The sequence below is a fragment of the Diorhabda sublineata genome, chromosome X, assembly GCF_026230105.1.
Source record: "Diorhabda sublineata isolate icDioSubl1.1 chromosome X, icDioSubl1.1, whole genome shotgun sequence".
Taxonomy (NCBI): domain Eukaryota; kingdom Metazoa; phylum Arthropoda; class Insecta; order Coleoptera; family Chrysomelidae; genus Diorhabda; species Diorhabda sublineata.
The window spans coordinates 32,112,011-32,129,359 of NC_079485.1; the positions used below are offsets into that span (position 1 = coordinate 32,112,011).

General features: G+C 32.8%; 1 protein-coding gene across 1 annotated transcript in view; it reads right to left on the reverse strand.

Annotated features, from left to right (window-relative positions):
* LOC130451080 (Kv channel-interacting protein 1-like) overlaps nucleotides 1-16,655 on the reverse strand; it is a 108,779-nt gene extending 92,124 nt beyond the window's left edge. Inside the window, exons 1-2 of the mRNA XM_056789877.1 lie at nucleotides 16,639-16,655; nucleotides 14,922-15,034 (exon numbers count right to left, since the gene is read on the reverse strand). Coding sequence (XP_056645855.1) covers nucleotides 14,922-15,034; nucleotides 16,639-16,655 — 130 coding nt within the window. The remainder of the gene's footprint in view (nucleotides 1-14,921; nucleotides 15,035-16,638) is intronic.
* Between the last annotated feature and the right edge of the window lie 694 nt (nucleotides 16,656-17,349).

Sequence of the window (17,349 nt, forward strand, 5' to 3'; positions counted from 1 at the left end):
TGTATTATTTATAAGCCTAAAATTTTGACATAGGAAACTTTCATTTAATGTCAAGTTTTGAAAATATTTACTGAAAATATCGTGGGAAAATAATAACCATAATAATAGCTACACTAAGAAAACGCCAATCTTGTCTTTTATGTCTATTTGCAAAAAGAATTTGAATGGTTCTAGTTTTTCAAGACATTCGTAAAGATTGTTAATTCACGAACGAATGATAACTGTAACTATTCAGAAAATGTACGTTATTTGAAAAGTAGAAAGTTTTGTTAAGTAACGTCAAATGGGGAGATGTGGAATAGTCAGGTTATATGAACCACCGGTGTAACATTTTTGAATTTCAGACTTATTAGGGATGACAACCTTGTTTTTTGACTAAATTTCTTTATTAATATCATCCTAAAACTTTCTTTTTATGAAATTCATTAATAAGTGGGTATTATATTAATACATACCCATAACCTCAAATTTCATGTGATTCAAAAAACTTGGCAAAAACATCGCCAGTTCTAAAAAAATGCTGAAATATTCACAAGCTTGACACCCTGTATGAAATTATTCGACTGAAAACATATAAAGAGCCCTTGAAGGTGTTATACAAGGTCAACTATTGTTCCAATAAGCAGCAGACACGTTTGGGGTTCCCAAAACTACGTTATACAATGAATACCTTAGGATGAACAGAGACAAATTGGAACTGCCGCTGTCTTAAGTAGTAGATTAGAGAAAAAAGTATTGTAAATGCTTCATTTGCTGCCAGCTCATTTGGATTCCTGTATTTCAGAACAATCTGTTTGGAGAAGATTAGAAATTAGCTTTTTTGGAAAGAAATCCGAAAATACCAAGGAAATTATCAGAAAACATAAAACACCCAAGGGCACAAGTAACAACAGAAACGATTATGAAGTATTTTGAGAATTCTTGAAGGCGTATCTCCGAAAACCACAATAAATTTCGATGAAACTAACATAACCGATGACCCAGAAAAACAAAAGGATTTAATGAGAAGGGCATCTACGTCAGGAAGTGTTCTGGGTTACAGAGATGTGATGTACAAGGATCTGTATCCTGTCTTCTTCATGATGGTTTGATGGAGATATCCTCGAAGATTGGTTCGTTGGAGTGCCTTTACCATATTTGAAAAAACAGAAAGGAAAGAAGATTTAGATAGGGGATCATTGTGCCTGTCAATTATAATATGAAGCTGTAAAAAAGAGTGAAGAAAATATCAACTTCGGATTTTTTCCTCCGAATACCACATCTATATGTTAACCATTAGATGTCTGTGTATTTGAACCATTTAAAAAGGCATGGCGCCAAATTTTTATAACGTGGAAAGAAATATTTCTTGGGGTGCTACCGAAATCATTATTTTCACGCCGAAACGAGTCATATTCAAGCTTTTAGATAAAAGAAATCAAAGTATTCCATTAATTGAGAAAAACACCCTGACTGAAAATGTGCCGAATGTGAAGCCATAAAGGCAGAAGAAAATTTATGTTCCACCATGTAAATCTGTGTCCACATATGATTTTGATCTAAATGGCTTAAGTTCTATATCCAAAACCTCCAATAATTGGGTAGAAGCTAGCGTATCAGAATTTTTTTTTAATTTCTGTTGGTAGTGAAGATGAGGATGATTGTAACGAAAATACTGAATCTGAAGAATAAGAGGATTGACAGAAATAATGAAACAAGAGGCTTTAATTTAGAAAATGAGATGTTTATTACTGTACGTTTGTTATATAATCAAAATACTAAAACAAGAAACAATGAAGAAATTTGTCGCTGAAATTGTAGATTGTGAAGTGTTGTAGTTTTTTATTCTTAAGTTACATTTAAAATTTTTGTATGTATGCCAGAAAAGTATTGAATTTTTGTGTTTGAATAGGTATTTTATTTTATAATGCTAAATATTTTCCAAATAAAACTATTTTAGTTTCCATGGTGAATTAATTTTATTTAAACTGCTCCAAAACCATTTTTGACTACATGCTGTAGACCTCTTCTTTGGAGAATGGTTGTCAGGCACAGGAACGTAAAATGTAAAAAAAAAACGATCCATGAAGACTAGTGAACATGTTAACAAACCGATCAAAGATGAAATCTCAATAATATACACCAAAAGTACGGGTTATATGGAAGGATAGAAAAAAATGCAGGGGATTGCATTTATATTTTGTAATATGTTTTGAAAGAATCCCCTGTTGAACTTATACCCGGCCTAATTTAAATAGCAGTTGGAGGTATTAACGAAAGAGTAAAAAAGTATTCCGTATACCCCCACTCGACGGTACATCTCGCGAAAATGAAATTTTCTCTTTCGTTCAATTCGAATCCAAACAAAACACTAAAAATGTACCGATAGAAAGCGAAGTGAACGCTTAGATTATAATCCAACAACACCTGTTGATTTTAATCTTAAAAGTTAGATCTTATCTATCAAAATATTATCCATGTTCCCACCTTGTACGAAACCAAATAATTTGACGTTGATTATTCAACTAAATTAGGTATTTGTGTAATAACTGAAATTTCTCGTTGTAGATGGAATGTTTGCAAACAGAAGAATTTCTAGTCTTACGTAATACTGGAAATATAAAACATGTCATTATGCCAAGTTCAAACTTTGTATGCGGTTCTTAACTCAGTTTAATCTACAGGATGACGACAAGAATACTTTACGAAATACCTTTAAATATTTTTAGTTTTACTAGAGGTAGTTATTTATTAAAAATTAGAATAAATAATATACAATTAAATAAAATAAAATTTTATCAGAATTATCTTATTACTTTCTTCTAGATACTTCTACAAGTAAAATATTAGTAAGATATTAGTTTTAATTTTGCCATCCAAGATACACCCAGTATTGCTTCGGGACATGTTTTCTTTGGTTGGAAGTATTAGTAAGGTGATAAAAAATGGAATTGCTTCACTGTATCATATTTTATATACTTCATAACATTCTATACTTCAAATTCAAATAAAATGTTTAACCGACTTACTGGTAAAAGTCTAATGGCCTTCACCACTTGCATAAAACCATATCGATATCAGCCTAATAATGAGACTTCTTAAATTGTTACATAACTTGAGAACGACACTGTAACATATTATAAACTTGTGGGAATTAGAAAATGTTGAACTACCAAACATGGGCGATACAATTTTCTCCATATATTCAATGCTACCGATTACTCCATTGGGCCATGAACAAAATAGGACGAAAGATTAAGGTTCCATTGCAATATTCATACATCAAAATAAAGTAAATTACCATTAGTTTCAACATAAATTATTACAGCGAAGTTAAAATTAGAAAAAAAATTTGAAACTGAACTATTTAAAAATATAAACCATCACTTAATAAGTCGTGTAACTAAGTAAGAAGAAAACAAAAATCGATTTTACTCTTGTAGAAAGATTTGTCTCTTGTCTAAAAATAGGCTTCATTCAGCAACTGCTTCTTCATTTGAGCTTAATTTCTTACCGGCAAGTATTTTTTTAGATCAGTAGTCACTGGGGGCCAGATCTGGACTATACGGTGGATGAAGAAGCAGTTCGTTCAATTTACTAATCGTTGCCATCGATTTGTGAATCGGTGCATTGTCTTGGTTTTTCTTTGACGTATCAGGTCTTTTTTCCTTGATTTTTGCATTCAAACGGTCCAACAACTCTATAGAGTAATCACTATTGATTTTCTCTCCCTTTTGAACAATATTCCAAAATACAGAAGCCATTACTTTCCCAGATGACTGTGCCTTTGGACGCTTCGGGCGTGTTTCACCGGCTGCAGTTCATTCAGATGATGATCGTTTTGATTCCGGAGTGAAGTCATGGATCCATGATTCATCCATAATCATATACTCATGCAAAAAATCTGATTTATTACGTGTAAACATGTCCAAACACTGCTCTGAATCATCAACACGTTGTTGCTCATGATCGACTGTGAGAAAACGCGGCACCCACTTTGAAAAAAGCTTTCTCATTGCCAAATTTTCATGCATAATTGTAAACAATCTGTCTTCTTATAACTTTATTGCCTCAGCTATCTCACGCAATTTCAATTTACGATTAGATATGACAAATTTCTGACTCTGATGTTTTCTGGAGTTACTATCTAACCAGAACGTTCACCATCATCGGTGCCTGCACGATCACGTTTAAATTCAGCAAATAAATGACAAATGGTCCTTTTCGATGGAACAGAGTCCAGATAACAAGCCATTACTGATCTTGTAGAGTATTTTTTTATCAAAAAGAATTGATAAATTAACACGAAGATGTTTTGAAAATAAAAAAAAGTAGCTTCACTTAAATGGCTGTCACTTTTTTCTGGCCAAACGAAATGTCGTGAAATTTGACACATAGTCTTTTGAAAGTTGGTACTTCATAAATGTCATATGGATTTGACAATATATATTTATACTGCAGACAGGGAAATGATTAATATCAAATAAATATGAAAAAAACACGTTGGTCAAAAATAATAAAATAAAAATATATCTTTTGGAATTAAAGAATGATAAAGACAGAATTTTACGGGAAAAATAAAAAATTTCAGTACAGGATCAAACAATTTAGGATAACAGTATATTAAAAACAATTATTCCTTTTTGAACATTACATATTCACATTTATTTAAAACGAAAACAATATTAAGAATTTTTAATAATGCGTATCGAGCAAAGCTCAAAACTCCATGCTAACAATTCCACACATTTTGACTGAGGTGATGCATCTGACAGAAATAAAATCAGGATGATTTACTAGAACAGTATTAGATCTAGAAAATGCACAAAATTTCAAAATTCTTTTCTACATCAATATGAAAGGATATTCGACTTCTTCGATCTCTTTTATCTCATTTCTGTAACTTTCTGATTACAGATTATCAGTGACGTAATAGTAATAAAATGTGTCGAAGGTGGATCAATTGAACCAAAAAAATATTAGTTTATGTATGAAACACTCTGTACGAAATAAGGTTATTCATATAAATATTGAATTTTAACTCGTTATGAAAGGTATTTGAGAGAAAGGGAATAAATTATATGGCACTCATCAGTTTGAATATGTTAGAAATAACCCACGTTCCAAAAATGGTTTCTCTTAATCTGTTGTATGAACGAAAATGTTTCTCGTCGGCCAGAAAATGTAAAAATAAAAGTAGCTTTGACCTTGACCTTTAAGAATTCTTAAAAAAAGTATTAGAAGTAATTTCGGGCCACAAGGCACCGTTAGAGTTGAAATTGCCAACCGTTTCCATTGACCTTAACACAGGATCGGCACAAGAGTTTGCAAAAGTTTGCATTTTTATAATAGCACTAATTTTAATAGAAGTCGAAGCAATATTATGATAAATTTCTCGATTGAAAATAGTACAAATTTGAGAAAAAAGTTTGGATTATTGTTTGAATTGATATTATTAATTGATATGTTAATTTCTACATCTTTTGACTATAAACAGGGACCTCGAATTGGTAATTTATATGGTGTAGGGTAGATGGTAACGTAATCAACTAACTTATGAACACCGTAATCAAAATCGTTTGAAATTCAATAGAAATCATATTCTAGATCCTATCGTGTTATTCCCTTTTCAATAAAAACTTTTACTACAGACAACAAAAAAATTGTAAGAGTATTCTCACATTGCACGGTACGAGATCGTTGGATAGCAACAACATCCGGCAGACGATAATCTTTGTCACGTTTTCAAGTTATGCGACAAGTCGTGACGATCTATTGCCAGGGCGGTACCTCACAAAAGACTTACTGTACTATCTTTTGTATTTAATCCGACTCGTACTCAGTAATTGTAGAAAATATTCTCTTTCGAAAGTTCTGATAAGAAATGAACATCAACACGCTTTTATTAGTTTTACATGTTGTAGTTCATAACTGACCTTTTGGCCTCGATTTTGCTCTACTTTAATAGATTCGATTTGATTAAAACTTTGCATAATTGCCAAACATTAACGACGATGCGAAACTCGATCAAAATATCTGATTATCACTATTACAATCGCCGGAATTCATAATTTTTTTGTAAGAAAGATAAAAACTAGTGGGCATTCTCAAATAAACTTATAACCCCATTACGGTATTACCATTCTGAACGAATTGGGTAAATGAAGAAATTAAGAATAAATGAGATGGAAGACCAGCCTATGGAGTAAATTTTGGTAACGGAAAAATGATTCGAATGATTCAGGATAGGAATGGAACCCAGATCTAATGGCTACATTCTAGAAGCTTTGCCAGTCAAACTATTTTATAAATTGTATGTATAATAAAACATTCAATAAGTCTTCTTTCTTTATCTCTAACTAATCGATGCCGTGCTTGTAGAATGATTTCTCTTTTGCCTCAGTTTCAACAATTGCTTCTTCATTTGAGCTGAATTTCGTACCGGCTAGCATTTTTTTGAAATCAGCAAATAGCCAGCAGTCACTGGGATCCAGATCTTCACTATACGGTGGATGATTAAGCAATTCGAAATATAATTCGTTCAATTTAATCATCGTTGCCTTCGACTTGTGAATCGGTTCATTGTCATTGTCATATGAGTCACAACTCTTGTGAGTATTCGCTATCGACTGTTTCTCTCTTTTGGCGATAGTGAATGAACAATATTCTATGGCATCTCAAAATACTGAAGTCATAAGCCTCCTAGCTGACTGTTGTGACTCAAGACACTTCGGACGTTATTCAACGGCTGCATTCCACTCAGATGATGATCGTTTTGATTCGGGAATGAAATGATGGATCTATATTCCATCCATTGTCCCATATCGACGCAAAAATCTAATTTATACGTATAAACATGGCCAAACACTGCTCTGAATCATCAACATGTTGTGTTTTTGATAGACTGTAAGTAAACGTGGCACCCACTTTGAAAAAAGTTTGTAAGCACAATGTCTTCTGATATCTTTATGGTCTCAGTTATCAGTTATCACGCAATTTCAATTTACGATTAGATATGACCAATTTGTGGATTTTTTTTATGTTTTCTCCTTTCACCTCAATTGGAAGACCAAAACGTTCACTACAATCGGTGTCTGTACGACTACGTTTAAATTTAGCTAATTAACTAATAACAAATGGTTCTTTTCGATAAAGTAGAGTCTAGAGAATACTTCTGAAGCAATTGCTGAGCTTGTACAGCATTTTTCCCATCAAGAAGCAATGATAAATTAACACACGAAATTTTTTTGAAAATAACAAAAGTAGCTTCACTTAAATGGTGGTCACTTCTTACCGACTAATCGAAAAGTCACAAAATTTGACATATAGTCTTTTGAAAGTTGGTACTTCATAAACGTCATATGGATTTGAGAATGGCAGTGCCATCTGTGTGTCAGTCACACGACTTATTGAGTCACCTACATAAGAGACCCACCGAGAAACACTACCGTTCATCTTACGTAGAGAGCCTTTTTGAGCTTATTGACATAGGGAAACGACGTTCTACTGAATGAACTATTTTCAGTAATAAAAAAAATCATTGAACAGTCGCCAGAAGGGGTTACAAAACGTAAAGTTAGTTTTAAAATGTCATAGAAAGCATCCCACGTTTTTCTAATAGTAACATTAATTTTCTATCAATAATTTTATGCTTCTGTCTAGAATAATTATTTACTTTTTAATTTATTTTTTCTTGGGAGGATTGGTATTTTTCAACTATAATTCATTTCAAATCAGTTACAGAGAACTTGTTTGCAAAAATCTTCGAAATTTTGTTTCTAACGTTGGCAAAACTGTTCTCTACACCAATGCGGAACCAAAATATCCACCAAAATTTTGCATTGCAAATTGAGCGGAACGTTAAAATGAAGGAAATAGTGAATGGAAGTCGTCGTTTGAATAATAATCCTCAAAACATTTGTGTCTCACCGCTTGACTTGTTCCCTTACAATTTTCACGAAAACCGAGAAGAAACTTGTCAAAGAGGATTTTTCAACAAAACGATGTTCGAAATCTGCATTTGAGTGGAGATCAACAACTATAAAAATAATTTCAAATCGTTTCTACAATTTCTACCAAATACGAATCGAAATAATTGAAATAAAAGAAGCGGTCAACGACTTTTCTACTTTCCAAAAATTATATCCACACATCGTTAGGAGATCTTGGTACAAATTTAAGAATTGAAAGTCTTTCGTAAACCCATTGGTCTACTCGACATGAAGCATGCTATGCATTAGAAAATGAGTGGTCTACAATGTATTGATGCAGTGGAATTTAGTGCCGAAAGCAGATATGATCTGAAGCTACAGAATTATTACACTGGTAGTAATAACCTTCAAGAATCTCAAGCTGATTTATCATACGTTGTGTAGATCTATTATTCTCTTTCTTTATTTTTTCAAGACATGAGAAGTAGACAATTTTTGGAATATTAAAAAAGCCAAAGCAGTATCTGGATATCATGATTATTACTATTATTATCACGTGTAAATGCAAGAACACCTTTGTCTGGAAAAGAATATTCTCGTACAAATGCTTATCACCCTTTTCTAGACACTCTGAGTGTACATTCACAAGAATTTCAGTTTTTTGATGATTTTTCTGTAATAGATACAAACGAGTTGGACAATTTTGCCAATAAATTAGTCAGTAAATATCTTGACGATTTGGAAGAGTCGTTCGGCATTGAATGCATTCATTTCCATTATCAAGATTCCTTAGTAGAAACAGAAGATGTACTGTATTGCATTTATGGAGCCTTCGATATGTTAATCCGAATGCTCTCCGAATTTTTTGAGTATTCCGGCCTAAAATTGCTTAGGAGTAGAATCTTTTTTCTCAAAAGAGTTAGAGTATGTCTATTGAAGCACAACTAGTTCAAGAAATTCAGTCTGGGGATACAATCGACGTTTTGGCGCGGGAAAAGAAATTTTCAAATTGATTAATATTAAAATAAATATTTACTTTTATCTACAATGCGATCCAACTTATCTATTGCGTCCCCCTTTCTTGCTGCGATACTGGGCAGCCCAGTGATTATAGCTGATCCACTACAGAATATGATTTGGCTCTGGAGTTTCTTCTTTCGAGAGACTGTAGATGGAGGTTTCGTTTTATGAGCAACAAAATCTGCACACCCCACGCTAAGTCTATTGTCTTTAAGTGTCCATTGAGGCGACAGCGCCTCAGTACGACTCCTATTAGTATCCGTAGGTTGATACATGCAGCAGATCTTCAAGGTTATGGTTTCCCATGAAAGTAATTGCCTGTCTTAACCCTTGTAGGTTGTCCCAATAATTGGTTTTGCTGTCATCTACTTTCTTTTCCAATGGTTTTTCTATTGTCTTCTGTAGCTGATACTACACAAGGGATCATGTCCCATGATTAATCTATCTAAGCCTTATAACTTGTTGACCTTCCAAGTACATATATTAGTTATACTTATAAATTTCACTTCAATAAAATGAATTTATTTTGAACTAAAAATATTGGATTGAAATTAATGACATCCATTTAATCAAAAACGGTGGCGCATCCGACAACAGCAACCCTAAATCTGTCATTGCTTTCTTTATTTAAGTCAAATCAACTCGCAGATTAATTCACAAATAAAATAAATAATAAAAAGTAGAAGAAATAGCAAAGTGAATAAAATAATGTAGAAAATTTGTCAATATAGGGTAAACTGTAATAGGGATAACTATAACTATAATATAACCATAATTTTTACTTTTTTTTGTATTATTTTTTGTCATTCTGCTATCTACATTTATGTGACAATTATTCAATAGGTCAATGACTTAACTCTTCTCAATTCAAATTGTGATTACTTTATAAATTTGTGCCGTGAAGGTTATTTGACTATGCAAAATAGTGAACATAATCATTACACAAACAATTAGGAACCAATAGAAAACATATAACCATGAAATAAGAGTAAGATAATGGGTTGAGGATTCTTTAGCAAATTTCCAATAAGAAAAAAGTATTTATTCTTAGGTAAAAGTATCGAAATGCGAGTACTTATACGAGGTATGGCTATTAAATAACGAGACAGATTACGAAGAAGGGTTTTATTATAAAAATTATTTTACATTCGATTGCTCCCCTTCAATATACTCCCCTCATTTCACCACACACCTTTCAATACACCTTTTTCATTGATCGAAGCAGTACTGGAAGTCTTCTTGGTGAGCGCCTTTAGGAGCTCTGTAGTTTCTTGCTTCATCACTTCCATCGAATCAAATCCGGTCCCTTTCAAAGCAAATCTTTGTCTTACCTTTAAGGAGAAATGAGCAGACCCGTTGATGCAAGAGCTTTTGGTCAGGAGTCAGATTGTTTGGTCCCAACTTCGCACAGACTTTTGTCATGTGTAATTCCTCGTCTAAAGTTTTTCTAAACGTCTCTTCATCGGTGTTTACAGCCTCGGCAATCATACGGATGCTCATTCGACGATCTGCACGCACAATTTGGTTTATTTTGGCCACTGTTTTCGGATTTGAAACAGTTACAGGGCGACCTGGGCGCTGGTCATCTTCAGTGGTCTCTCGGTCTTCACTAAAGAGCTTACACCACTCAAAAACACGCGCACGAGATAGAGAATTGTCCCCATAGGCCTCTTGCAACAATTTATAGCACTCAGTTGGAGTTTTTTTGATACGTTGCTGCCGTTTTCGTCACACATGGCGAGAAAAAAACACGTTCGTTTCAAACCGCTACTACACAAATAGTGACGGAAACGTGTTTTGGGACGTGCATAGTCAAGATATTTAGATACTCCACTGGTCTAGGGCGCCCTCTAGAAGCGCAGAGTCGTTATTTAATAGCCAGACCTTCTATCTTCTGATGACACAGTTGCAGTTACAGGTTACAGAAAAGTTATTACAATAATTTTTAAAGTAAAAATAGAGGAAAACAGTTTGAGTACTGGAAGACTGCTTAAAATACATTTTCAATTTGTAGGTTATGGTTATGGTATGGCAGTTACCGTCATTGAAAAGACCTATAGTAGAGGACGCAACATAAATATATTGTCATATCATCTAAATAAACACGTCAATCTCAATATCCATGTTGTTATTTAAAAATTGCCAATGTTGCCAATATTTTCCAAGCATCGAGTAAATATTCATTCCTAAATAAAAGTACTATAATTAAAAATTTGTTAATTTCAAATAACAAAATTTAATATTTATAGATAGTAGTTTTGTTTATATGACCGCGGTCATATTGTATGCCGGGCCTGTCCTTGACTTTTGTGTTGAAATTTTTTATGAGGTAACCATTATCGAATGTATTAAGGAAGTTGCACAATAATAATTTGTTCCCTGTACAAATATGCTCATAATAAGTGACACCGATTTTTGACATCCTCCAACGATTATCTAGTGCATATATGAAAGTTGCAAAGTATTCAAAATAAGGTCAAAGATTAAAAATGAAAACTTTCGCAGCCTCGTATACGAACTTTTCTATATCTAATAATAGGTAATTAGATGTTCTAATGGAAACAACTGAATTTAAGAAGACATACAACAACTCTGACTAAATAAGTACCATTAATTTACTATACAGGTTGTCTTAAATTGAAATAGATAACATTCTTTTGCCGAAAATAGATTTTGGTAATTTTATATTTTCGCGGTCTCCTCGTTTTTTGGCTCTAGAAAATCGAAAAATCATCCGATTCCGACGAATTTTTTTAAAAATCTTCGTTTTCACAGCAGATTTACGACAAAAATTTTGGGAATAAAAAAAATGAAGACATATTGATTTCATTGCTTTAAATGTTCATGAAAATGCACTCATTCATGTATAATTGTTGATAACTTTTTTCCAAATAATCAAATGAAGTTGTTTTATTTTTTTTCGTAATCTATCCAAAAAAACGAACGAATTGGAAAGAAAATTTATACAAAAATGTTGATTTATCATGTTTTTACAATTAAAAATAATATTAATTGACCTTTTTTCACATATAATTGTTTGTACATTTTTTATTAAGTAATCATTAAAGTTATATGAAAAAAAACATTCTCAAATTCACTTATTTTAATCGAGTGTACAATATTAAACGTTAACTTCAAAAAATTGAAAATTTCCACCATTAAAAAAATGGTAGCTCACATAAAAAATGAATATATAAACATTTTTAAAATTTTTTTTTCTCTAAAATATTCGTGTGTAGATTAACACAAAAAATATATGAACTGCGTTTGATGCTTTGTAAAAAAGTTATGAACGATTATATAGGAAGAAGTGCATTTATGATCACATAAAACTATATGAAATCTCCAGGACGTATTTTCCAATTTTTTTCATAAATCGGCCGTAAAAACGAAGATTTTTAAAAAAATCATCGAAATCAGACGGTTTTTCAATTTTCTAAAGCCTAAAAACGAGGGAAAAGTATAAAATTACCCAGATTTTAGCCAATATTTATCGGGCTATATTCTTGGAATTAATAAATTAGTTGAAAGTCAGTTTTACTTAGTTACAAAAATGAAACAATAGATAAAAACATACAGTACGTATAATAATAAATGAATGATTCAATAGAAGGTTTCTACACTTTTTTCTAAATAAATAATCAGATTCCAAATGTTCTTTTTAGTGTTGTCTATCGACTGAAAGTAAAATGATTCTTTAATCATCCGGTATAACCTCGACTGGTATCAGAGAACCGCCATTTTAAGTTTTTGTAACGGAATCGTCTAATGACCACGCAAAAACGAACCGTGTAAAACATTAGATATTAGAAACATGTCTTCGAATCCAACTGTACTCTTTACAAGTTGAATCTCTCGACATCATGCCGTGAAACTCCACACAAAGGTGATGATATTCTAAATTATTTACAGTTTCTTCAAACTTTTTTCCTTTGTCGCATTAATATCAGTAAATGTCAAGCGAATTAATCAAATCATTTTGCAGTATATATTATGTTCAATTTGGGATAAAAATTATACAATATTTTTTTAATTTTTCGTGTCAAAATTTCACCAAACTTCACGATAATATCGATAATTCTTGTATAGTTAATAAGAATTGCAAAAAATTGTTTTACTCGATTTCCTTTATCGTCACGATTCCTTGGGCACTGCACGTAAACTACGTTTGTATGTTGAAATAGTTCAAGTCCTTACTACTTAAATTCTTTACCTCTTAACTTAGCCTTTAGCTTTACGAACAAAAAATAGTCGGACAGAGCCAGATCAGGGTTATATGGTGGGTACTCAATCCTTGTGAAGCAACAGTAACCTTGGAAATTGAAGCAATGTGGATTGGAGCATTGTCTTGAAGTAAGTGTACGGATGATTTTGACGCACCTTTTTCCATAAAAGGATATCCTCGCAGTCTCAAAATAATGAGCCATAACAAGCTCAAGACCAGCAGTGAGTGTGTTACAGTGTTCTTGATGCTTTCCATTTCCTCGGTGTAATTCCAAGGAGTACGCAGATTGAGGTTTTGGAAACGACCTAAACAAAGGGGCGAGTCGTTGCGCGTAGTAGCCAGATTGAGACCACGGAATTGGATCACTTTCTACCAATAACCACCCTATCCCTACCCTCACCCTTCTCTTCTCTTGATAATGGTTTCAAAGTGGGAGCCGAAACGCAGTTCATAACCTAAGATTTTTCCGGAATAAAAAGTTCAAATTCGCTCGATAGTTTTCGCATAATTTAGTAACAAATATTCAAACTTTCAAATGTACAATATTAGTAGGATTGTCATGAATATTTTTAAATTTTTTTCGGACTCAGAAGAGAGAATGAGAGCGTTCGATTGTAAGTATTAATTTATAATTTGTCATATTGCAAATAGAACGAACAATATGAATTGCTGAATAGATACCCGTAAAAATTAAAACAAGTATTATCTGACATGATCATTGTTACGAAAGAAAGAAAGTGTAAGCTAGTTTTTTACGAATCTTAAATCGCTTAAATGAAAGTTGAGCTACATACCTTGATAAAAAATGAATAAGACGACCTAATTTTTATGTCAGTTCGATATAAACGATATCTCACGAATACGCTAATAATTCTGTCATAAAAATAAAAATCCTACAAAATTTTCATTGCTTCTTCCATAACTCCAAAAACTGATGATTGAATGTAGTTTTTAATCATTTCCGTTATACAGTCAAATTCTTCATCCTAATTCCATTTCCTTCCATTTTTTTTATGTAAAAATCAAGCAACAGATTAACTTATACTTAAGTAGTTCGAGTGGTGTCTGCCTGTGGATATTGATCTTGAATTTGATCTGATGTTGGTTGTAGTATTCCTGCTTTGGTAGCTGATTCCACAGACTTTTACTTCTCCAAAGAAATAAATAACTTGGCGTTCTTGGCGACTGCAGTCGAATTCGGTGCTCTTGAACCAGGTCTGCCTATTGTGTAGGTTTTATAGATACTGGTCTAGGCGAGATCATGTTGAACAGCTCGGAAGAGCATTTACTGTGGCATCAGGTTGGCCTTCCTTCTATGCTGTAAACGGTCCAAGTTTCTGATCAACTCTGGATCGCCTCGAAGTCGAACTGCTCTCTTCTGCATTGAGTCGAGAATCTTCAAGGAATGTTTGGAAGCTGTGCTCTAAATGTGCGAGTAACTATCCAAATGTATCATTTAAAATCGTTTCTTCACAAAGCTCATACATTAAACTGAAAATATTACACCTCTACCTTGATTGTAGTTCTCAATGGAAGACGCCGGGGGCTTGGCTTCAAGACAATGATATGGATTTAGGAATGACTGGTCAACAATGGGCGCGATACAGAAAATAATACAGCTAACAGTCACAATCATCACTCGGGGTGGTTATGTTAATTACACTAGATATTAAGAAAGCGTGCAATTCGGCAAGATGCTGTGACAGTACGCATTGGAGTATAATTTCTACATGCCAAGGAATCTTCTCAGTATTTTGGACACTTACTTGAAGAACCGACTGTGACAGCACAGCGTTGCTTTGGATCTGGACCTGAACCAGCTAGAGCTAAATCAGGTGGTGCAGTAAGCCAACAGCTAGATGGTGGATTCTTGTTCGCCCTAAACAAGACATAAGTTATCAATCTTACAAAAAAAGGATTAACAACAAATTCCTATCCGAGGGAAATGGGCAGCTTCGAACAAAAGGCACAGCTAAGTAGCTTGGAATATCTATAGTAAGTTGAGCTTTTGGTAGCAGCTGACAAAGCCGCAACAAGTAGATACTTTCGTATAGCGCAGAAGTGTGGGCTGTATCTCCTATATCTCCTATCTATCTCCTATACGTAGAATTTGTTTCCTCGACAGCGTTTGGATTGGGACTTATTATGAGTGGGATTTTCCGAATTATTGCACTAATGATTTGAAGTTTTTCCTTGAGTTAGGATCAATTAGGCTAAGCAATGAAAGAGATATAGTTGCGGCTACTAAATTTGCTGTGGTCGGCCATTTGGTTGATGAAAAATCTGACCAAAAAAACTGCAACAAAGACAAGTTTAATTAAGGACGGCTCTTCTAAAACAGCGATCGATTATAGTATATTGTTTTTTCGTATCAATACGTCATAACGTTTACAGTTTTGAAACAAAAATGTTTCAAGATAAAACTTTTTCGTTCGACTACTTTTCCTTATAACATGTTGTAGTTTTCAGTAGATTCACACTATCCATTTTATTATTCAATTTATACAAGTTCTTTATGTCTACGTAATCAATTATAAAGAAAAGAGATCATATAGCATTTTAAACTAATTATAACAGGTCATTGTAGTTTTAATAGCCCCTGATAAAAGTAGAATTGCGAATAAACATGACATAATAGGTGTGTGAACCATCATATTAGAATATCTCTACCAGATTGGCAATAAAGAACCGTTATTGTTAAAGTATTGGCCTTGAAACTTGAGGTCAATGTTTTGGGAATTACCACAAATTTGCAAATCACTTGAAATTTTGCTCTTGTATAAGTTCAAGACGATAATAAAATTTAATTACTTTTTTTGGTGGCGCTGAGAGAAAATGAAAATAAAAGCAAATAAATATGTTATAAAGTGAATTCAAAGGGTTATGATTTTACATAAATTAGTTTGAAATATGATAAATATCTAGATGTTTTTGTTATACCATTATATATGAAAACTGGAATTTTCCCTGAAGATCAAAAGTAGTACAAAACTTTAGGAATTTAACGAAAAAACTTCTAAATATTAGTCGAAAAATGATAAATATTTCAAAAAATTACTTATTATTTCCAAGAGAATATTCTCTTTTTTATAAAAAATGGCTCGCATTACTCAGAAATATCAAGAATATATAAAATTTTCCAACCTAACCAAATCACTTTCAACTTTCGTATCTTTTATCCATTCAAAAAATATACCCAATAAACTTGCATCTAAATTCCAGCAACACAAATTTAGTTCTGCCACTTACCAATTGTGACGCTAATGTATTAAAAATATCTCATTACTGTCAATGTCATTTGTCAAGATAAATGAACATGTTTCAATTTACCAAACGCTTTCCTAATGTGTGTTCTAAATGGAAAGAATTTTGTAAAATTCAATGCTCAACATCAAATTTGTGTGGAAATTATTTTCTAGAAAGTAATTTCACAAATTTCAATAGAAAATATTTGAAGTACGAAGCTATCCCATCTATTCCTACCTCTCATCTGCCTTCATGGTATACTTCCATTTCTGATTGTGTGAAATTGGAACATTTGAGTATATAGAAGAAAATTTGAATTCATAGTTAAGAAATATTCATAGACAAGGTAGAACAAAACGATGGACTATATAGGAAAAAACTTTTGCTATCTCTGGTATTAATACTGATCATTTTGACATAGGTTGGTGGACAGATCGACTTAAACCTTTTAACGTACCTTGATGTATATATTCACTAACAAACTTTTATGTTTTTGTTGTTAAATCCCAAAATGACAGAAATATATCATTGTAATGATATGTAATCTGTTGTTCAACTGAATGACTTACGTATTTATTTACATATTACACTTTTCACTTCGTATCAATTTAAAAGAACCGCGAAAATAAATTAGTTCCGCTACGTACCATCGAGGGCACTGGCATCAAAAATCCGCACTTTTGTTGTTCGCATTTCTTCTTGGGGTATGTTCTGTGCTTATATCTATCAACAAACAACCAACTAAGTGCAAAATGGAAACATTATGTTATTTGTTGTTTTTGTTGCATACTTAGAAAAGCTTTCGCTGAAAAAATTATGAAGGAACGATCTAGATTTCAGGGTAAATTGGAAATTTGGATCCCTATAAATACCAAGGAATTTAAGGACCAAACGCTTTATTCATCAGTAGGCATGAAGTCGTAGTGAAAGTGTAGTGTAGTGTAGTGC